General features: G+C 39.7%; 1 protein-coding gene across 1 annotated transcript in view; it reads left to right on the forward strand.

Annotated features, from left to right (window-relative positions):
- cdc5l (CDC5 cell division cycle 5-like (S. pombe)) overlaps positions 1-19,050 on the forward strand; it is a 98,313-nt gene extending 79,263 nt beyond the window's left edge. The window contains exons 15-16 of the mRNA XM_039749444.1: positions 18,218-18,430; positions 18,543-19,050. Of these exons, the coding sequence (XP_039605378.1) occupies positions 18,218-18,430; positions 18,543-18,647 (318 nt within the window). The 3' untranslated portion in view covers positions 18,648-19,050. The remainder of the gene's footprint in view (positions 1-18,217; positions 18,431-18,542) is intronic.
- The last annotated feature ends 4,254 nt before the right edge of the window (positions 19,051-23,304 follow it).

Here is a 23,304-nt window from a genome sequence, read left to right on the forward strand (position 1 = left end):
TAAAGTGGCTGGTCAGTGTATGTTAAAAAAAAATATTTAATGAGGTGAGCTTTCTTTTCTGTCTCTCTATATATTTATCTGTCAATCTATCATAGAGTGCTTTTCCAATCGGTCTGTCTATCTAATTGTGACAGTCATATCTGTCTGTCTTCCAGTCTTTCTGCCTATCTAAAAAGCACTGGAAAACGTGAAAAAAAAAATGAATGTTCTTGGAAATGTTGAAAAAGATGTTATTCATCCAAAATGTTGACTTTTGTTGTCTAAGTAAATCATTAAATACCTAGAGCATAATAATCTGGGAAATGTTAGTAAAGTTATGATAGTTTCTACAATTCTGCTTTTAATATTTTATGATTTCCCTTGCCCCACAGCTTTGCGTAATCAAGAACAGTTTGCTGTAGAACTTCTGTTTACTTAAGTCTATTTGTTATTTAGGATAAAACTGCCTCTCAAACCTCAGGGGTAACAATTTGGTTTAGAAATGATGAATCAAGGATACTTGTTCCCTTTTTGAATGTATATGATCATAGTTCCCAGAGGTATAAGGATAAATGGAACCTTCATGATTGAAAATAAAACAGATAACCAAAACAACCCAGATCTTTAAATGGTTGGGGATTGCTGGCACCACTAAATCTGCTTTTTAAGCATCTTTCTTTTTTCGGACACATATGGTTAAGTTTCAGTTAATCAAGGAAGCGATTGACAAAGGGTGGGTTTGTTTAATATTTCTTGGCATAGCACAGAGGGCGGTGACTTGGCTTGCATTCACACAGCAGCTCCGTCTGACAGTAGAGAGCTAGCGAGGGAAAGAGATCATAATTTCATTCAGAGAATTAACACGATTTATAGTAGCAACAGCTGCTAGCCACATTTATCTTCGAGTGTGCATTGAAAGATCCCTGCCCGAGCACAGTGTTGTCATCTCCAGTCAAATTAGAAGTGCAGAAAAGCTCAAGTGAGTAGATGTGGCCACGTAAAATAAACAGCAGGATTTAGAGCAAAACACGCCATTATTGGCAAAAACCTGGCAGTTTAACTAAGACTACTCTTTTCTGTTAAATTGCAACAGGACCAGTGGTGTGCAGCTGTGGTGGAGTCACAGTCAGCTGTCATTTTATTCGATATTTCTAAAGAGGTCCTCATGCATATTCACCCTTTTTTGTGGAAACCACAGATAAAGCCATGGCTATGCTGCTTTGAAAATATAAAATTAAAAATCTGATTATCCTTTTTCTGAACTTGCTTTCATTACAGGCTCACAAAGAATAGAGGCAATTTTATACATGTGGCACACGGCAGGACGCAGGCCTGGACTGCAGGCAAATACACAGCATAGTCAGTACACAAAACCTACACTCAGGCCTGGTGTTTTATTTTTTAACATGTCTGAAATCTGTATACTCTAAAAACTGTCGAGTTATTTTTCTTTTAGCTGTCTAAATTTGCAGTGGATTTAGAGAATATTCAGACCCCTTCACTCCTCACATATTTTGTTACTAGGCTAACCCGCCTTTTAAGGCGACCGACTTTTAAGTTGACCACTTCTTAAGGCAATTCAATATGTATATCAATTTAATATTTTATACAAACTCATTCATTTGGTTATATTGCATTTGAGTGGTATTACTTTAATACTCGTAGTTCCTGTTATTTTTGTGATGAAATTTAAACTTTTTTTTCTATATTGAGGTCGCCGTTTTGAACCCCCCTGATATTTACTACGTGGTGAGGCATTTGTACTCCATCAACATCAATTATTTCCAGAGACACAATTGTGTCTATTTTTCCAGCACATCGCGCACAAAAGCAAGGGAACGATGGCAGCACCAGAACTCCGCTCACATCATGTCGCTTCGTACCGCAAGCCGCAAGTTGTAAGTCTGTGATAAGCGGCATACCGCTACGCTTTCCACTCACAGGATGGAAGGACAATCCCGACCGCTTTTATATAGTAAGAAAGAAGAAGATATGGCACAGTCTGGAGTAGAAAATCATCTTTTACCTGGAAAAACGAAACTACAAATCCCATCGTGCATTGCAAAATGGACGGGGCGTGTGTGAAACTCCGCACCTGCGTAGCACTCACGGGACGGAAGGACACCCGACCGCTTTTATATAGAAGGATGTTGCTAAAATCATTCAAATTAATTTTTTTTATTACGCAATTTTATTCAACTTGCTCTCTCCGCTTGTCTGAGTCAAATTTTGCAATCAATTTTCTACCCACTTTTACCAAACCAATTTCTTTCAAACTTTGCATGCATGCTAATGTCCGGTGAAAATGCAGTATTTTATCAGTTTTGACATAATTTAATCCGTTTTTATATGATGTGTCTTTTTTTTCCATAGTTAAGCTGGTTAGAAATTTCACTTTAACAAATCTATGCATTTGAATTGAATTAAACTAATTCTTTTATGGGTGCCACATGATTGTATTTTTAGTCACATATGACCAGCAAAATCTTAGAACAAGTTTTATTTTTAGTGCATTTTTTAATAAAATTGGGTCACATAAAAATCTTTTTTGCTTTGCGGCATCCCCCTCCATAACTTATCATCATCTGGGGGAGAGCGAAAGCTTTAGAATCATTAAAAATTTTGATCTCGGGTTTTTCGACGGATCTCGACGTTTTAGTGGTCACCTGATATCTCGATGATGGGTGTGTGTCTGTCTCTGTGTGGAGGTGTGTGTCACAGTTTCTTGAGGACCGCCTAGAGCTAAAACGGCCAGACGGAAAAATACCAAACTCGAAACTTAAGCCTGTTATCAGATAACGATGTGCTGATTAGTTTTTGAGCCAAATCGTGCAGGAGACAGAGGCAAGCAGACTAGAGGAACCCTCAGATACCGTCATTCTGCAATGCATTGTGAATTCTTCTCCTCAATTGGTATCGTAATAACCTATTTTATGATCAGAAAGATCAGCATCAGAGCGGTAATTACTGAAATGTTATGGATTAGTTCGGGTAACTTGGTTCCTAGGGCACATAGCTTACTGACCATCGCGTCCAAATTTTCTTTTTCTTCACTCATCAGGAAACACTCAGTAATCCAGAATGACAAAGCATGACCAGGATTTTACACATTTTGGCAAAGTTTATTATTCACATTGACAGATTGGCAAATTGGACTGTTAACCTAACAAGCCTTTTGTTTACTGTGCAAGAAGGGCAAATTAATCTTTATCTATTCTTTTTTTCTGATTAAAAATGTAAGCTGCTGTACTAAACACAAACTCTCTCTCCCCATCCATGTTCAGACCAGGAGCATCCATTTTAATTTATGGACAAAATGTAAATTCTGAACTCCGCCTTTCATTTAATTTCTGCTGAAGATGCATCCGCCTTTTTTCTTCCAATCAAAGTTCAGCTGGACAACATGTATGTCTGCCATTCCCCTCCATGAACAGGACTGAAACTTTTTTCTCAGTGTATTATTCCAGTTTCTTTAATGTAAAAGCCAATATTTCAATACGTTCGCTCTTCTAAAGTCTGCCATGCTGCTCTCTGTTTACAGGAAATTGAGACTGCAAGACAACATGTGCAATTCCTCGAGTGACATAACACTTTGCATAAAGGAACACTGTAACTAAATTACTGTAAAAAAAAAATAAAATAAATGAAATATACAAAGTGAAAACATTGTTTTAGGAGTACAGCAGTAACACTTTAGGTGCTGCAAAAATTAATCTGTTACTCATTTACTCTTATGGAACAAGACCTGATCAAAGGCTTCTTTTGGTGTTAGTAACACCTACAACGCTTCAGTAAAGTGGTTATTCATCTGTACAAGGTGGCCTTCTAAAATAACTTCACTTTGGAACAATCAGACGTGGTTTAAGCGAGACATGCGTCTCTTGATATTGTGTACTTCATTATGAGACCTTTGAATCCTTCATATTCCTAAGTAATTTTATCAACATTTCAAGTGCCACTTGCTCAGAGATGAGTAACCTATTTGCTGATGCTTTATAACTGTACTTAACACAAAAATAACCCTTTGTTAAGGTCTTGGTGAATAAGAGTAAACGAATAATACTTGCAATTCTGCAGTACAAATACTTAAGTGTTACCAGAACAGCACAATTACCAAACACTGATAGACCCTTTTGGAGTGAAAATCGGCAAATTTAGGCCAAGGTCGATCGTTTGGAGCATCACTTCTATAATATGTTTTTGGAAGTTTTCTCATTTTCTTGTTATACAATAACATTGTAATACATAGGATTTAATTTTGCTTTTTTGGCTCTGATCAGCAGAAACAGATAAGTAGCCCCCACTGTGTAAAGTGGGACGGAGCAGAGATGGAGTTCACGGTGGCCATGGACAGACAAGGTCAGCATTAGAATTTCATATCTGCTCATGCAATGCTATTGTCATTTGCATGGTTAGATGCAGGGCTGTGGAGTCGGTAGATAAATGCTCCGACTCCAACTCCTCAGTTTCTAAATCTTCCGACTCCGACTCCTCTGTATGTATATACTATACTAATGTATTTTCTACATCCATTGAAGGAAAGGAAGGCAACATACATGTCATTTCACCACAGAACTACTGGCTAGGAAACCAACACTCTACTATAATGCCAGATTTAAGACAAACACAATTGATTGGCGGCCGCAGATTGCGGGTGTCCACGTGGACGGGCATATCCAGCTTGCCGAAAATCTCGACCACCGCCCCCATCCAAAGTAATGTGATGCCTCTGTCTGCTGCAGTGGCTGTCTCCTCTGTCAGCCAGCCGGAAGTTTAGTGCATTGTGTCACTCACCGGCCAGCTGATCAGCAGAACGAGCCTCTGCTGGAGACAGGTAGGGAGATCTGTGTTCTCGGCTCCTTCGGCCCCCTTCACTAGCGCATAGCGAAGGGGAGCCGACGGAGCTGAGAACACACCAGATGATTTTTCAGGCGTTTGACGCGTGATGACTCGTTGAACGGCAGAAAAATCGGCAGTGCATCTGTAAACGTATGGGGGGCTTTAGGCTAGGTTCACAGTTCCCTGTAACAGTGGAACACGACACAATGGAAAGCGGTGCCGCACCTTACCTGTGCATTACATCCCATATAGTGACGCATACAGTCAATGAAAAGCATGCTTCATGGTTACTTGACATGTTCGTTTTGTGGTAACATTATGCACTGCATGCATTGGGCTTTATTCTTACAGCAGAGAAGTATTGTTCATTATGACTGTTTGTGAATTGGGACATTTCAACTTACTTTTTTAATTCCCATTTAAATTTAGTAGGAGTCGGAGTCGGTTAACTTTTTGCCGACTCCGACTCCAGGTACCCAAAATTGTCTCCGACTCCACAGCCCTGGTTAGATGAGGGCTGGTCAGAGTTAGCCATTCCATCCCATCCTGCTTGCCACTGCGAGGAGCTTTGCCAAAGCTTTTCTTCATTTTCCTCCCAAAATAATTGGTTTGTAAAATGTCGCATAAGCACCAAAACAGCCATTTGTAAACAGCAGTGGCTTATGTTCCAGTTAAGTTATTAAATTATTTTTCAAGTCACATTTGTGGTCTGTTAGTGAAATTTACATGTATTGTTGACTTGTCATTACATCATTATAGTTGGTGGGCCTTGAAACAAGGCAGCTCCTAACTAATGTTACTTCATATGTGAAAGTTTGGACTGTAATGTGTTCACTTTTTTAAGTTGCATTTTCACATTATTGTGTAATAATTAGAACAATTTAAAGAATTAGAACACTCTCTAGACGAGAACAGGCCATTCAGCCCAACAAAGCTCACCAGTCCTATCCACTTATTTCTTCCAAAAAAACATCATCGAGTTTTGAAAGTCCCTAAAGTCTTACTGTCTACCACACTACTTGGTCGCTTATTCCAAGTGTCTATTGTTCTTTGTGTAAAGAAAAAACTTCCTAATGTTTGTGCGAAATTTACCCTTAACAAGTTTCCAACTGTGTCCCCCTGTTCTTAATAAACTCATTTTAAAATAGCATCCTCGATCCACTGTACAGATTCCCTTCATCATTTTAAACGCTTCACTCAGGTCTCCTCTTAATCTTCTTTTGTTTAAACTGTAAAGGCTCAGCTCCTTTCATCTTTCCTCATAACTCATCCCCTGTAGTCCTCTAATCAGCCCAGTCGCTCTTCTCTGGACCTTTTCTAGTGTTGTTATGTCCTTTTTGTAGCCTGGAGACCAAAACTGCACATAGGACTCCAGATGAGGCCTCACCAGTGTGTTATAAAGGTTGAGCAGAACCTCCTGTGACTTGTAATCCACACATCAAGGCGCTATATAACCCGACATTCTGTTAGCCTTCTTAATGGCTTCTGAACACCGTCAGGAAGTTGATAGCTTGGAGTCCACTACGACTCCTAAGTCCTTTTCATAAGGTGGACTCTCGATTTTCCGACCGCCCATTGTGTATTCAAACCTCACATTTTTACTTCCTATATGTAATACTTTACATTTACTGACATTAAATTTCATCTGCCACAAATCTGCCCAAGCCTGTCTGCTGTACAAGTCCTTCTGTGATGATATAACGGATTCCAAATTATCTGCTAATCCACCTATCTTGGTATCATCTGCAAATTTAACCAGCTTGTTACTTTTATTCCTATCTAAATCATTTATATACTTATTAAAAATAGCAGCGGCCCCTGCACTGACCCCTGCTGGTCACCACTCTTAACATCGGCCAATTCTGATTTGGCTCCTCACACCATCACCCTCTGCTTCCTGTGTCTGAGCCAATTCTGCACCCATCTGAAAACATCACCCTGAACTGCCACTTCTTTTAATTTGATGCCCAACCTCTCATGTGGCACCTTATCATATGCTTTCTGAAAGTCAAGATAAATAATATCACATGCTCCACTTTAATCGCATCCTTTTGTTGCCTCCTCATAGAATTCCAGCTTGTTAGTAAAACACTAACCCAATGCTTAGTGTTCCTAATAACTCCTGTCCTTGTCATGTGTTGCTCAATCTTATCCTTAACAATTCCTTCCATTAATTTTCCTGTGCTGCATGTTAAGCTTACTGGCCTATAGCTGCGTGGATCTTCCCGGTCACCCTTTTTATATACTGGGATGATATTTGCCATTTCCAGTCCTTCAGAATCTCTCCAGTGTGCAGTGACTTCCTAAGGGTTTCTATTTGTACTCACTAGCCTCCTTAAGAACACGAAGATAAATATTATCTGGCCCTGGTGATTTGTTTGATTTCAGCTTATTTAATCTGAGTAGCACTTCTCCCTCTACAATTTCCAAATCCCTCAGTACCTCCTTAGTAGTCACGTTTACCGCTGAAGATAATGTGGCTGTGGCCAAAAAGTCAAGATATAGGGGGGACCACATAGGGGGTTTTATTTGTGTGTAAGTTCGTCCTGTTGAGTGATTGTTAAATGTGAATAACAACATTGGTTGCACCGATTCCTGTTTGTAAATTGGGGTTGGTGACTTTAAACAGGTTTGCAGTCATGCGGAGGGGCTTGTGGGAGTTGTAGTTGGAAGAGAAGAATATGGAGGGACTTTTTGATTGACCCATTTTCCAAAAAAACTTCATTAGCAGCAGCTCCTTTATTAACTGGGCATTCGTACCGGAGAAGGGTGGTGCTCAGCCACCTGAAATTAAGGACAGTGGTGTTTTTATTTTTTCTCTCTCAATCCAGTCTACCGATGCTCTTTGAGAAGAGGTGAGCCTCTGAAGACTATTCTTCTGGACTCTGGTCATAGGACAGTATTTCACTATCCCAGTTCCAGGAAGCAGTTTATTAAAAGGAAACGTTCCGTACTTATTTCTTTCCTTTAACCATAGTTTACATTTCCAGAACTACTTCTATCAACTACAGTAAGGACTTTTTCCGTAAATGTAAATATTGTCGCGCGTGGTCTGTTTGTGGTGTTTAGTACTTTTGTCGTTATTTTGCTTTACCAAGTAGTTATTCTAGTAAATATATATGTATTTGTGTGTTTAGTCTGTATGAGCATTTTCCTGGAGTGTTGTTAATATTCTGGTGCCAGGGTAGAGCCTGGGTGTTGGCCTGCTTCTATCCATCCCTAAATTTTAAAAGCATAGCGGCTTCTTTGCTACGTAAATTTGGTAACACCATATACTTTGTTGGGACTAACATAAAGGCATTGGAATGATTATGTTTTATTCGCGCCCCATTGTGCTACGTCCTTGACATATCCCGTTTCCCACAGTGAGGACCTACTTGAAAAGATATTTAATTGTCAAAGTAAAAATGTGTCTCTGCAGAATGGTCTAAATTATCAATTAACATAAAGCAATAATAATGGATCACATAATTATTTGCCGCCTGTAATATGACACATCTAAATCATCAATGGGGCAGTCATTTGGCCCAAGGTGCAGCTGAATTAATTTTTATAGGTACTGTTTCTGTGCCAGCTTCTCATATAGCTTTGTCTGTTCAATATTTAATGAACAAAATGAAATCGGAACAGGCCAATCAGCTCAGTGTACTCCTCCAATCCCTATTCACGTAACTTTAGAAAAATATGCTACAAATAATTTGGCCGTCAAACCAGATTTGAATGTTTCTATACAGTAATACAAATCGAGATTTTCAGATTGATTACATTGTGATTTTCTTTTCTTCTCTGAAATGCAGTCTAAAATTCTTGAGCATTTTGCTTATCACATGTCCAACAGAACCTGAAGAACAGTAGAGTTCAGTATCTAAAAAACTGAATATATACCAATAAATATAGCAAAAACAAAACAGACGTAACAGTCTTTTCCACTTCTTTTTCTTATAATAAATTTTTATGTGGTCCCAGAGGTTGTATCTTTTTCTGTACTGACTGTTAACCTGTAGAACCATTTGCTCTTACTCACAGCTGCCAGAAGTATTTGCTCATACATTGGCCATTTTGTAAACTGTGCTCTGTAAAATGCACAGATGTTGTAGGGCCTTATAAAGTACATTGTTAGTGTGTGTGTGTGTGTTTGTGTGTGTGTGTGAGGGATGCTGAATGGTAATGTAGTGAGTGTATATTTTTAGATATCGACAGTCGACTTGTTTTGGACAAAAGAAAGATGTTCTACTACTTAGGTGGCATTTTGAGTGCAGGTGGGGCTTCAACAGTGACCATGAGGGTGGCAGGAGTGAGGAAGAAATTCCAGGAACCACGCCCTTTTTTTTTTTTTTAGGATCTCTTTGTTATTGATAGGAAATATTTGGAATAAAAGGAAACAAAGCTGAAAGCAGTATGAGGAGTAATATGCCCTACAGGAGTGAGACATGGACAATGAAGGTAGAACACAAAGCAAAGCTGGAAAGAACCGAGAAGAAAATAATCGGGTGTATACGCGGAGTATTACAGAGTGAGAAGACGACACCGGCTGGGTTAAGATAGAGACTTGGTGTGAAGATGAGAGACGTTATATTGAAGAGAAACATGCAATGATGGCTTGGGGACAAACTGTAAAGGTTGTCTGGTGAAAGAGGTACTTGCAGGAAGGATGGAGTGTTGGCCATTGATATGAAGAGAATGGTTTTCCCTTAAAAAATGCTCAGGACTGTTGGCCAACCTGGGTAAACCCTCCCAAAAAATGGCAGTTAATGGCAGTTAAACCAGTGGTGATGGTGATTGTTTTAGCACTTCTCCTTAAGTGCTCTAAATGTGAATTCTCCATTTTGCATGTGTATATATGAGGGGAAAGTCAATAATTATCCACACTTTTGTAGTAATGTTGTTTGGATTGGCAGTACAGCTTTTCCAGTACACATGCAGAAACATGGTGTGTCTGTGATCACAGTGTTAAAGTTTCAACCTTGATCATTCAGTTTCTCTTTTTGTTTTCTAGGAGTAAACTTAATTGCTCAAGTCACCAAAGATGAGTAGTGAGCAATGGTGTGCTTTTTATGGGCTAAAGGGGTACCAGGCAATCCAAAAAAGGCTTTCTGTATAATAAAGAAGACAGTGTTTTACAATGGCAGAGGGTTTGCGAATGAATTAAGAAGTTCAAAAATGATCTGACAAGTGTTAAACACAAAGAAGGAGCAGGACACCCTTCCACGTCTACTACTGACAACAATATTGAGCTACTCCATACCGTGATCCTGGCAAACTGATGCGGAGTTCAGCCTCTGGTACACCAGCAGCCCATAAAAAGTATATCGCTGCTTTTCTTTGGTCCAAATGGAGGACACAATGGCCATATTTACTCCTAGAAAACGAGAAAATAAGGTCAAAATACCACTATGACTAGAGAGACACTATCAGAAAAGTGCAGTTAATGATTGGCTTGTTCTTATATCAGTAACCAGAACAGGTTTCTGTCCAATAAGTTCATCCATTCTATTAACCAAGATTCTCCAAAATAGCATCAAGTTGAGACTCCAAGAATCCTAAAGTTCTCCTGTCCACCACACCACTTGGTAATTTATTCTTAGTGTCTGTTCTTCTTTGTATTTGGAAAAACAACATTTACTTCTTTAGCACATTTTCATACAAAGGAAGTAGCTCAAGGTGAATTAAAATATGTCACAAAAGTAGATACTTGCAAAGAAAAACAAAATTAGATGAGAAAAACAGTGGATGAATAGTATACAAAACTGAAACATCTTTGTCACTGTTTTTTTTTTTTTTTTAATGCAGTCATAATAAATTATACAACACTGTTTTAAAGTGCTTTGTATGTGAGACAAGGAATATTGAGGAGGTTTCTAGTATGCTCCAAAATGACAAGAACAAAGTAATGTTGAAGTCAGGTTCATTTTGTCTCACACTGAAAGGGTAAACAGGTTATAACAGCTCAGGCACAGAGCGTCAAACTGTTTGTAATTGCTCAAGTCATTTTGACAGTAAATGTTCAAAGGGGCACACTCTTTATAATTCAGAAAGGAATGCCATGCTTCAATGGCAGCTTCCAGACAAGCCATGAACAGCCCACCATGCTACAATAACCCAAGGCTTGACATACTCGGCCTAATACAAATTTTTGTAAAAATCTGGACTGGATCTCTCAACCCCCTCAGTGCTTGTTTCAAATTTCTAGACTCCTTTTTTGTTGGGAGGGGGGGGGGTCAACCTTGAGATCACAAATACAGTGGAACCTCGGTTTACAAGTAACTTGGTTTACGAGTGTTTTGCAAGTCGAGCTAAATTTTTAAATAAATTTTGACTTGATAAACGAGCAATGTCTTGCAATATGAGTAGTATGGATACACTTTGTCTGCAGAGTGTCATGTGATCACAACAGAGCTGATTGTTCATCTCTCTCTCTCGTGCGCGCGTCTCTCTCTCCTTATCTCTCTCGCTCGCGCGCATCTCTCTCTCCTATCTTGAGGGCAATCGTCTCCTATTCTCCATCTGAGTCTGCGTGCCTCACTCATATAGTCAACATCCGTACAAGCATATACTGTTTACTACAGCATTGTGACTCTGTGTGTGTGTGTGTGCGCGCGCGAGTCCCCATCTTGCGCCCCAAAACACGAAGCTGAGTCTCAGTACTTTAACAACACCAGCTTTATTTAGCTTGAAGCAGCAACAGCTCGGTTATTTATTGTAGCGGGATCTTTATAATGTTCCTTGTATCACCCATCGACGACAGGCGCTTATAGCATGTCTGTGATCTTTTTTGGATGCGCTTATATGGCGCATTGCTACAGTGCTGGGAGACTTCGATTGCTTTGGGACACTCTTCCGCGTGTCGACCCGTTGGATGGAATCCCACATGAGTTTAGAAACTCACTCACACCAGCCATGATTCTTTTTAAAGGTAAAGTGCAGGTTAATTTGTTTTATGTATGTTTACTTTAAATTTTGTATTAATCATTTTTATATGAATAGTTTTGGATTGTGGAACGAATCATCTGAGTTTCCATTATTTCTTATGAGGAAATTCGCTTTGATATACGAGTGCTTTGGATTGCAAGCACGTTTCCGGAACGAATTATGCTCGCAAACCGAGGTTCCACTGTAATAAAATGTCATGATTCTGATGTCATTTTTCTTTTTCTGCAACCTTGTACTAAAATCATTTATATTTATGTTTTTCCCTCATTAAGCAACACTCTGTACCCGAGAATGACAATGCAAAAGCAGGATTTGAGATATTCTTCAAAGTTTATTTAAAATTAAGAAGCTGAAATATCACATTGACACAGTATATTGAGTATTCAGACCCTTTGCTTTTCTGTTGATCATCATTGAGATGTTTCTACACCTTGTTTAGAGTCCACTTGTGGTCAATTCAGTTGACTGGACTTGATTAGGAAAAGCACACACCTGTCTATAGAAGCCCAACCCCAGTGACAACGTGTATCCAAGGAAAACCAAGCCATGAGGTCAAAGGCACTGCATGCAGAGCTTAGAGATAGGACTGTGTCGAGGTTCAGCTCTGAGACCTCCATAATTCTTGCATGAAAGAAGCTTGGAACAACCATGACTCTTCCTAGAGCCGTCCACAATGCCACAATGAGCAATTGCGAGTGGGGGGACTTGGTAAGGAAGGTGACCGGGAACCCAATGGACACTCTGGCTGAACTCCAGAGAACCTGTGTGGAGATGGGAGAAACTTCTAGAAGAATAACCCTCACCACAACACTCCACTGATCTGAGTTTTATGGTAGAATTGCTAGTTTGATGCCTTTCCTCAGTAAAAGAAACATGGAAGCCCTCTTGCAGTTTGCAAAAAGGCAGCTAAGGACTCTCAGACTGGGAGAAACAAACTTCTGTGGTCTGGTGAAACCAGGTCATGAGGTTGAAGGAATTTCTCAGAGTGCTTAGAGACAGGATTGTGTCAAGGCACAGATTTGGGGGACTACCAAAAATTCCAGCAGCATTGACAGTTCCCAGAAACACAGTGGTCTCTATAATTCTTAAGTGAAAGACATTTTGATCAGCCATGACTCTTCCTATAGTTAAACTGAGCAACTGGAGGAGAAGGGTCTTGGTAAGAAACAAGAATGAAAACCCGATTTTCACTCTGACTGGCCTCCAGAGATCTTGTAGTTGAGAGAAACTTCAAAAGGAAAACCACCGCCGCAACACTACTTCTAATCTGTGTTTTATGACACAATGGCCAGACGAAACATGAAAGCCCACTTTGAGTTTGTAAAAAGGCACCTAAAGGATTCTCAATCTATGAGAAACAAGATTTGACGAATCCAAGGTTGAATTGTTTGGGATAGGTTCCAAATGTCTTGTCTGAAGAAACCCAGGCACTGCTTATCACCTGTGGAATTCTATTCAAGTGTTGAAGCATGGTGATGGCAGCATCATGCTGTAAGGTTATTTAGCTGTGGCAGGGACTGGAAGCCAAGTCAGGGTTTAGGGTAAGCTCAAAAGTGCAAAGTAAATAGAAGTCCTTTATAAAAACCTTCTCCAGGGCACTCTGGACCTCATGTTGGCCTAAAGGCCCATCTTCCAACTGAGCACCGACACTAAGCAACAGGAGTGAATTCACAATGTGAACGTTCTTAAGAGCAAAGCTCAGATTTAAACCCAGTGAGCATTTCTGGAAAGGCCTAAAAATAGCTGTCCAATTATGGTCTCCATATAAATGCAGATGTGTGAAGTTGGTCACGTCGGACCCAATAAAACTCCTGCCAAACGTGCTTCAACTGAGTAGACTGATTACTGTTGGGATATAATTTAGTTTTTTACTGTTAATGAATAAGTTTGGTATTTTTTTTGTCACAAATATATGCTACATGTGCATTTGCCATACAAAATTGTGTTCTAAAGTTAATCACTTCCTATAAATTTAAAAATCAATTTTGCCCACACTGATGCTTTACATTGTAGTTTATCGGGGAAAGAGGAAAAACTTTAAAACTGGCCAAATACGTCCATTTTTCAAGCCAAGACAGTCATCAAGGTATGGATCTGTGTCTTGCAATTACACACACACATTGTAAAATAGTTTGTACAAGTCATTTGTGAACATAAAACACCAATATTATGCAATTCAGCCATTTTAAAAGAGGACTAGCTGTGCGCAGTAGCTCGGCACTTAGTCTTCCAGCAGAACAACCTTTCACCCACGGGTTGTGGTTTCTTCCCAGCAGGAGAAATCATGATAAAAATTTTGTGCCACGTGTTTCATTTTGTTTTGAGTTGTTTCCAAATACAGTCGTGTGAAAAACTATTTGCCCCCTTCCTGATTTCTTATTCTTTTGCTTGTTTGTCACACAAAATGTTTCTGATCATCAAACACATTTAACCATTAGTCAAATATAACACAAGTAAACACAAAATGCAGTTTTTAAATGATGGTTTTATTATTTAGGGAGAAAAAAATCCAAACCTACATGGCCCTGTGTGAAAAAGTAATTGCCCCCTGAACCTAATAACTGGTTCCGCCACCCTTAGCAGTAATAACTGCAATCAAGTGTTTGCGATAGCTTGCAATGAGTCTTTTACAGCGCTCTGGAGGAATTTTGGCCCACTCATCTTTGCAGAATTGTTGTAATTCAGCTTTATTTGAGGGTTTTCTAGCATGAACCACCTTTTTAAGGTCATGCCATAGCATCTCAATTGGATTCAGGTCAGGACTTTGACTAGGCCACTCCAAAGTCTTCATTTTGTTTTTCTTCAGTCATTCAGAGGTGGATTTGCTGGTGTGTTTTGGGTCATTGTCCTGTTGCAGCACCCAAGATCGCTTCAGCTTGAGTTGACGAACAGATAGCCGGACATTCTCCTTCAGGATTTTTTGGTAGACAGTAGAATTCATGGTTCCATCTATCACAGCAAGCCTTCCAGGTCCTGAAGCAGTAAAACTACCCCAGACCATCACACTACCACCACCATATTTTACTGTTGGTATGATGTTCTTTTCTGAAATGCTGTGTTCCCTTTACGCCAGATGTAACAGGACATTTGCCTTCCAAAAAGTTCAACTTTTGTCTCATCAGTCCACAAGGTATTTTCCCAAAAGTCTTGGCAATTATTGAGATGTTTCTTAGCAAAATTGAGATGAGCCCTAATGTTCTTTTTGCTTAACAGTCTCTTTCTTATGGTTGAGTCGTGAACACTGACCTTAATTGAGGCAAGTGAGGCCTGCAGTTCTTTAGACGTTGTCCTGGGGTCTTTTGTGACCTCTCGGATGAGTCGTCTCTGCGCTCTTGGGGTAATTTTGGTCGGCCGGCCACTCCTGGGAAGGTTCACCACTGTTCCATGTTTTTGCCATTTGTGGATAATGGCTCTCACTGTGGTTCTCTGGAGTCCCAAAGCTTTAGAAATGGCTTTATAACCTTTACCAGACTGATAGATCTCAATTACTTCTGTTCTCATTTGTTCCTGAATTTCTTTGGATCTTGGCATGATGTCTAGCTTTCGAGGTGCTTTTGGTCTACTTCTCTGTGTCAGGCAGCTCCTATTGAAGTGATTTCTTGATTGAAACAGGTGTGGCAGTAATCAGGCCTGGGGGTGGCTACGGAAATTTAACTCAGGTGTGATACACCACAGTTAGGTTATTTTTAACAAGGGGGCAATTACTTTTTCACACAGGGCCATGTAGGTTTGGATTTTTTCTCCCTAAATAATAAAAACCATCATTTAAAAACTGCATTTTGTGTTTACTTGTGTTATATTTGACTAATGGTTAAATGTGTTTGATGATCAGAAACATTTTGTGTGACAAACATGCAAAAGAATAAGAAATCAGGAAAGGGTCAAATAGTTTTTCACACCACTGTATATCAGAGCATTTGCACAAGCGTAAATAAGAAGCATCCATACCATGAGAAAATAGCAGCAGAAATATGCAATAAAATGAGTATTTTCAGATCTCTTCTGTTGTCACAAACATGCATTAAAAGGTGTAGATCAACACTCGACAACTGTCTTTTCTTGAGAAACACACATATCTGGTAAGTTTTTAAGGTTTTCCTCTGAGCCCCATACACTCCATTGTAAACCGCCAGACCAGGTGAGATATTTCTTTAAAATGTATCGAAATCACTTCATCTTAGAACAGAATTTTGCGTAGCAAATGCATTTACACTCACTGGCCACTTTATTAGGTAAACCTGTTTAACTGCCTGTTAACATAAATATCTAATTGGCCAATCACATGGCACCAATTCCTGCATTTTGGTATGTAGACATTGTCAAGACGCACTGCTGAAGTTCAAACCGAGCATTAGAATGGGGAAGAATAGTGATTTAAGTGACTTTGAATGTGACATGGTTGCTGGTGCCAGATAGGCTGATGATATTTCAGAAACTGCTGATCTACTGGGATTTTCATGCACAAACATCTCTAGGATTTAGAGAGAATGGTCCGAAAGAGGGAAAATACCCGGTGAGCAGAAATTTTCTGGGTGAAAATGCCTTGTTGATGCTAGAGGTCAGAGGAGAATGACCAGACTTGTTCAAGTTGATAGGCAACAGTATCTCAAATAACCACTCGTTACAAGTGAAGTGTGCAGAAGAGCATCTCTGAATGCACAACACGTTGAACTTTGAAGCAGAGGAGCTACAGTAGCAGGAGACCACACCGAATGCCACCCCTGTCAGCCAAGAACAGGCAACTGAGGCTGCAATTCACACCGGCTTACCAAAATTGGACAACACAAGATTGGAAAAACGTTGCCTGGTCTGATGAGTCTTGATTTCTGCTGCAACATTGTTAGGGTCAGAATTTTCCATCAACAACATGAAAATATGAATCTATCCTGCCGTGTATCGACAATTAAGGCTGGTGGTGATGGTGTGGGAGATATTTTCATGGCTCACTTTGGGCTCCTTAGTATCAATTGACCATCCTCTAAATGCCAGAGCCTACCTGAGTATTGTTGCTGACCATGTCCATCCCTTTATGACCGCAGTGTCCCCATCATCTGATGGCAACTTCCGGCGGGATAACGCGCCATGTCACAAAGCTCAAATCATCTCAGACTAGTTTGTTGAACATGACAATGAGCTCACTGTACTCAAATGGCCTCAATCCAATAGAGCTCCTTTGGAATGTGGTGGAATGGGACATTCGCATCATGGATATGCAGCCGACAAATCTGCAGCACCTGCGTGATGCTGTCATGTCATTATGAACCAAAATCCCTGAGGAATGTTGAATCTCTGCCGTGAAGAATTATAGCAGTTCTGAAGGCAAAAGGGGGCCCCAACCTTGAATCTCTGCCGTGAAGAATTATAGCAGTTCTGAAGGCAAAAGGGGGCCCCAACCTGGTACTAGTAAGGTGTACCTAATAAAGTGGCCGGCGTGTGTATACCATGTTTGTGAAGAAATAAGTTTGACTCAAAAAGTACCAAACTTATCCTTTAATAAATTTGCAAGAATTCCTAAAATCCTGTTTTCGCATTGTCATTCTTGAGCATTGAGAGTTGCAGGATGAGGGAAAAAAATGATTTTAGCATATTGCTGCAAAATAACAAAATGTGTAAAAGGTGAAGGGGTCTCAATACTTTTTGAATGTCATCATTATGTTTGCATATTACGCAGGTGCCTTTCTGTCATGGGATCTACAAGTTCAGAGTTTTTTTTACACAACTTTATGTGTGTATGTTTCAGTTGAAACACTGGTAGGTTAAATCAGGGGTTGCCAAACTTTTGGATGTCAAGTACCACCTGAGGTTAAGTGAGTTGCATTGCGTACCACCTGCACCTTGTTGAAAAGGAGGGAGAGCTGTAAGGGGGGGAGTTTGGGTCTAAACCGCTCCGAAATCTGAATAAAAGTTAAAGAATTGGAAGAAATTATGCATAAAATTAATGAAAACATTTGTGCATGTACATAAATTGATAAATTCCGCCCCGAAACTAAATCCTGCCTTCGGTCTGTATGTGACGCCGTTACCGAAGACGAAATGGTATCGGCGTTGTGCTTAGATCTAGTGACTACGATGCGATACAGCGGCAGTGCACGTATAACAACAAACGCGAGCGGTTTCGGTGAGGCAGTTACCGAAGACTAAATAGTGTTGGCGTTGTGCTTTCATCTAGTGACCAAAAACTCAAACAGTGAAGAAGTAGAAGTTGACTTCCGCGAAACTGAACTATGGTAGCGTTAAATGAACTAAATACTGATTCGAATAATAGGTTTTATTTATTCAGATGACAAAATTTCACACCACACTAAATTTGGGAATCCACGTATTATTGTATTTAAACAGTTTCATTGGTTTTTGCACACAACAGGCTTGTCATAAAGGGTTTTGCACAGATAAATTAAATTTCAGGGGCTGCGATGTGTACCCTATGCTTATTTTTATTTATTTATTTTTTTTATGGTTTCTTATTCAGATCAACAGAGGACATATGACAACAGAAGCAAAAAGAGCAGCAAAAATGGAGAAAAAATTGAAGATCTTGCTAGGAGGTTACCAGTCAAGAGCGATGGGACTTATGAAACAACTAAACGACCTGTGGGACCAAGTTGAGCAGGCATACCTTGAGCTGCGCACCTTTGAGGAACTAAAAAACCACGAGGATACTGCCATTCCAAGGAGGCTAGAGGTATACACTTGAGTTTGCATACATCATTTTTGACATGTTCATTTTTTGATTTAATAAGCAGTCGGATTTATTTCAATGAGTTGGACGTGATTTGCTTTCTAATTTTAAACAGGCACTGAGAGAAGATGTACAGAGGCAGCAGGAGCGAGAGAAGGAGCTACAACAGAGATATGCAGATTTGCTTCTAGAGAAGGAGACCCTAACCGTTAAGTTTTAAAAAAAAAGATAAATAAATAAGAGACTTCATGATGCATGAATTCTACATTTATTGCTCCCAAAATGAGGATATCTGTGAGCTAAGCTGTTTTCAAGGTGAAAAATCTTACCATCTGCAGCTTGTACCGGTAATTCAGAGTTTCCCCACACTGTAATACAATCACCTGTTTTATTGCTGGATGTTTTTATTTTTTTTATTTTTTTTTTTAGTCCTATTTGGGTGAATTATTTTTTTAAATAATAAATGTGGGGTTTCAATATTTGTTGACTTTTTTCATTCTTTATTTGAGATGAGCCATTTCAGACATATTGTGAACCACATACACCATATAGGTACTACCGTTGTTTGTGGTGGATTCATTTTATTTATTAATTTAATAAAGCTTACTGTTTGTTGCTGTAGAGCCTCTGTTTCACATAAATAATCACTCTCTAGAGAATATTAAATTAGTTTGATTTCATTCATGGGAAATGTTTTGTAAAATTTACAGTGTTGTAGGTGTTGCACTTCAATAGTTAATAATTTTGGTCAGTAACCGTTCATACGTACATCTTCTAACTTAATCCAAATAGGAGTTTTAGTGGGCCGGACCCTATCCTAGCAGCATTGGACTTAATACAGGAGCAGAATGCCAGCCAACTGTGGGGTGCACACGTACAGTCACTCGCACTGGGGTAGCTTAGAGTTGCCAGTCCACTTGATGTCCGACTTGACACTACAGTTGCTAATCCCGTCACACAACAGTGCAGTTTCACATAGAATTACAAGTGCTCCCCTTTTATTGACAGCCAAAAACATGCATCTTGAGCATGCCTTCCCTTAAATGCCCTTGCACACACAATTTACTGTTTTACTGAGCAGAAAGAAGGAGCCGGAACTGTATTAATGCTTCGTAGGTACAATGAGTTCAGTGGCAATATCTGGCTGCTTTTTTTATCTCTTTTTTACGTTAAGACTTCTCACAGATAAGCCTTTCTTCTTTATGTAAGGTCCAAAACACACACTTTCACTTCTCTTTTGTACTGCATTGCATGCATTGTACTTCCAGGTGTCCACTCGTCGGCTTAATACTAAATCAAACCTTTTTGAGTTGCAGATTCCTTTGAGTGAGCGGCTGTTGGTGCCAGGTTACATGGTTGACAGTCACAAGAGCATGCTGTGACTGTTCCCATTTCACTAAGATTATACAAATAAGGTGTGCAACTGAAAAATGATGTAATATTACATGCAGTCTTTTGGGGTTTTAGGAAGGAAATTTGAGTACCCAAGTGTATTATCGTAGTATTTCCCTCTACTTACCCTTTACCTGTTTTCTCAAAGGTTAGTGTTCTCGTCAAGGTCATTATCGGGTTGGTCTACTGTTGCACTTTAAGATGAACACACACAGACCCTATACACAACAGTGCCCTATGAATGACACACACACGCTGATTAACCCTTAGCACTTTAAACCACACAAGTGCTTTAGGAATAACAGCCTGTCATTCAGCACTTCAAGAGACTTACTTATTTTCGGCACGAACAACATACGATGTTTTAGTGATATCTCAGACCTAAATATTACTTTTGGTCTACAAGAATACATTTAAACATACAAAGACTCAGCAATCTTGACTACAGGCCATTTATCAGCCAAGAAAACCTTCTTTATCGTATCGTCCCTAACTATTGAGTGGCGCCCTCACTCTCAGCCTTATAAACCCCGCAGCACAGAAATAATGGCAAAAATCCGGCTGTCACCAAGTGCTCAAAAGAAATCTAACTGATTACTTCACTTACTCTAGACATTAAGACAAAGCATAGAAAGTTAAAAGCAGCATGGTATTTATTACAAGAATAACAATAATACCACTGGAACAAAGAATAATAGAAAAATAGGTACTGATAGGAAAGTCTAAATATATAGGAGAAGCTTATGAAAAAAGGTAGAGATGACAAGGATGAATGTCCCAGGGAGGCATTTGATTTAGCAATCGATGTTCATGATGCCTTTCTGACGACCAGTGCCATCTTCGTCCGTTCCTCTTCTTCTCCTTCTGTACTTTCTTCTTCTCCTTCTTCTCTTTGCTTTTCTCTGTCTCAAACCAAGGCATATTTATTATAAAAATGTCATGCCTTGGTTTCACAACACATGCACCTGATTGGCTGGCTGTCAATATGATGGATGAATTTTGCTCCCTAGGTAATAAAGTTCTTTGATATTGCCTCAGTTTTTCCTTTCCCAGGCCGTAAACCCAATTGATGTCCCAGATGTCCGTCCATAAAGTAATCAATAGCCTGAGGTATCAGCTCAGCATCCTTTCCCAGGCTGTAAACCAAATTCGCACTACTGCTGTGGACAACTGTTATAACGTAGGGTGTAAGGGAAGGAAACCTGCTTTGATTTGTCTTAGTTCATCTGTTGTCTTGTCTTGAACAAAATATAATGGAAATCAGAATGTACAGATTTCATACACCATAACACCAAGGAAAACCTTCACAGACATTAGAAGAATATGCAGATTCCCCATTTGCCAGAAAGCTGGGTCCACGGGACAGCAGTGCTAACCCCTGCACATTAGTGCAACAAGAAATGGGTTCATAAAACCATTATTGGAGTCCTGCTCTTTCCCTTTCCTTCCATAACACAGACATGCGTGTCATTTTAAATGGCAAGTTGCTTCACTTGGAGGTCGCTTGATGCCCATGATCTTCTACAAGGACTTAACAGCCCATTGTCACATTGTACATAGTGTATTATGGGTAACTCCAAATGATTGTGCTTCTCTATAGTGGACAATGAGATCAGTTTGGTTAGCTGCCACTGTGTGTGCCCTGAAACCTTACCTTTAGCACCGATAAAGCTTACCAGTCTTTCACTTCACCATGCCTTTTGTGTAATATGTCATAAATTTAATAAAGTGAGTTACTGATAAGAAACTGCAAATAAGAGAATGGGCAGTGTGTAGTGTTTACCCTAAGCCGATGCCGGGATCACGAGCTATCAGACAGACAGTAAAATAGGAGTTTCCGAGTTGGAAATTCCACGTAAACGCCTGATGAACTCAGAGCGGCGAGCCAGACAGGTCGACGAAAAGCAAGCTACCCAAATTCTTTGAGCTGTAATGTAGTCCTAACCTTTCATTTTAATCAATTTGTGTAAAATGAAAAATGCTCCACCAGAAATGCAGTTTTTGTGGTCGTGTTGCATTTGGAGTAAAGTGATACACATTTAATATGTTTAGTTTGCTTTTGATTTACTCAAACAAAATTAAACTTGACCTTTAAGTGATTTTTTTGCAGACCAAATAAGAAATCGGTAGAGACCTCACATTTCTGTGGAAAGTCCACCAGGAAATTGACGCAAATGCCCTGAAGTGGGACAGCAAAACGTCATAAGCCAGGAGCTTTGAAATCTCCAGATTGTATGTAAATGCAGCAGTAAGGGCTTCTGGTATTGTTGGAAATGGATTCTAAGCTGTCAGTTAAATTTCTAATTGACCAATTGATATTTTTTAACTATTATTTGATTATTGCAATTAATGGTATTTTATTTCTTTGGTTTACTTGAGGATTGCATGAGTCTTGTAAGTCATTCTGATGATCACTTCATGCACTGTGTGATCGTCAAGTTCTTATCCTCAAAGTAATCCAGCAATGTAGTTTTTGATTATAGCCCCTGCCCCCCCAAGTATGGACTGGAGGCTGGGTGGGCCAGATGGTGATGTGGTGTGGGTGGGGGGCGGTGTTTCCTGTGTTATCTCTGAATTATGGGGGGCTGGTGTGGAGTTGACATGCGCTCTTGTCCTTATTGTATTTTACCTTCCCTTTTTTAATAAATAAATAAAACATTTGTTCAAAAAGGAATCGCAGCACCAGTTCAATTGTGGTTGAAATATGCCCATAGAGATTCATTTTCAAGTCTTTTCCACTTAGGAAGGATGCGGCTCTGGCTTGCGGCATGCTCTGGTGGTCTTAACGAGACAAACCTTGCAGTGTCTTCTGGAAAATGAAAAGTTTAAACTTTGCAGAAGTTGCCTGCCTAAGGAGCAGATTTGGCCAAATTCCATGGTTTCACCCCCACCATGGGAGTCAGATCACTTTAAAGCTGCCAGGCCTGCAACGCTGTTGCCACGGATCCCATTTGCCTGCTTTTCCATTAGATTTCCTCACAGTGATTGTTGTGTCTATGTGAGGTCCCTTGTCTCACTTCCAGGCAGCTTTTCTACTTCTTGCAAAGTGATACTGTGCAAGGCACTAATGAGCTTTAATGACAGAAGATGTCAGCTTGAGTGCTGGAAATTGTAAATCATGTAGTATGAGGTGTCAGCCTCTGTTCATGAATTGGTGGTGCAATGCCATCAAATCCCTGGAAACTGCCTCATATATATTTGTAACTTGGACCTAGAAAAAAAGGAGAGGGTGAGTGAATATTGGATTATTTTTTATTATATGTTAACAAGTATCCTGTCAAACCAATTGAATGTATTCATCTGTCATTTTTATGCAAAATGTTTTGCAGGTCACCGGCATGCTTCATGTATTTCTACAACTCCCAGCCTGGCAGGTGAATTGACTCACCATAGCACCGTAAGTTATTGGTGGGAGTTACACTGGCAACCTTCTGGTATGTTGTGTAAACATTAAGTCATCCAGGGTGGGCTCTTATGCATTTTGT

This window comes from Polypterus senegalus, chromosome 3 (genome assembly GCF_016835505.1).
Source record: "Polypterus senegalus isolate Bchr_013 chromosome 3, ASM1683550v1, whole genome shotgun sequence".
In the NCBI taxonomy this organism is placed as follows: domain Eukaryota; kingdom Metazoa; phylum Chordata; class Cladistia; order Polypteriformes; family Polypteridae; genus Polypterus; species Polypterus senegalus.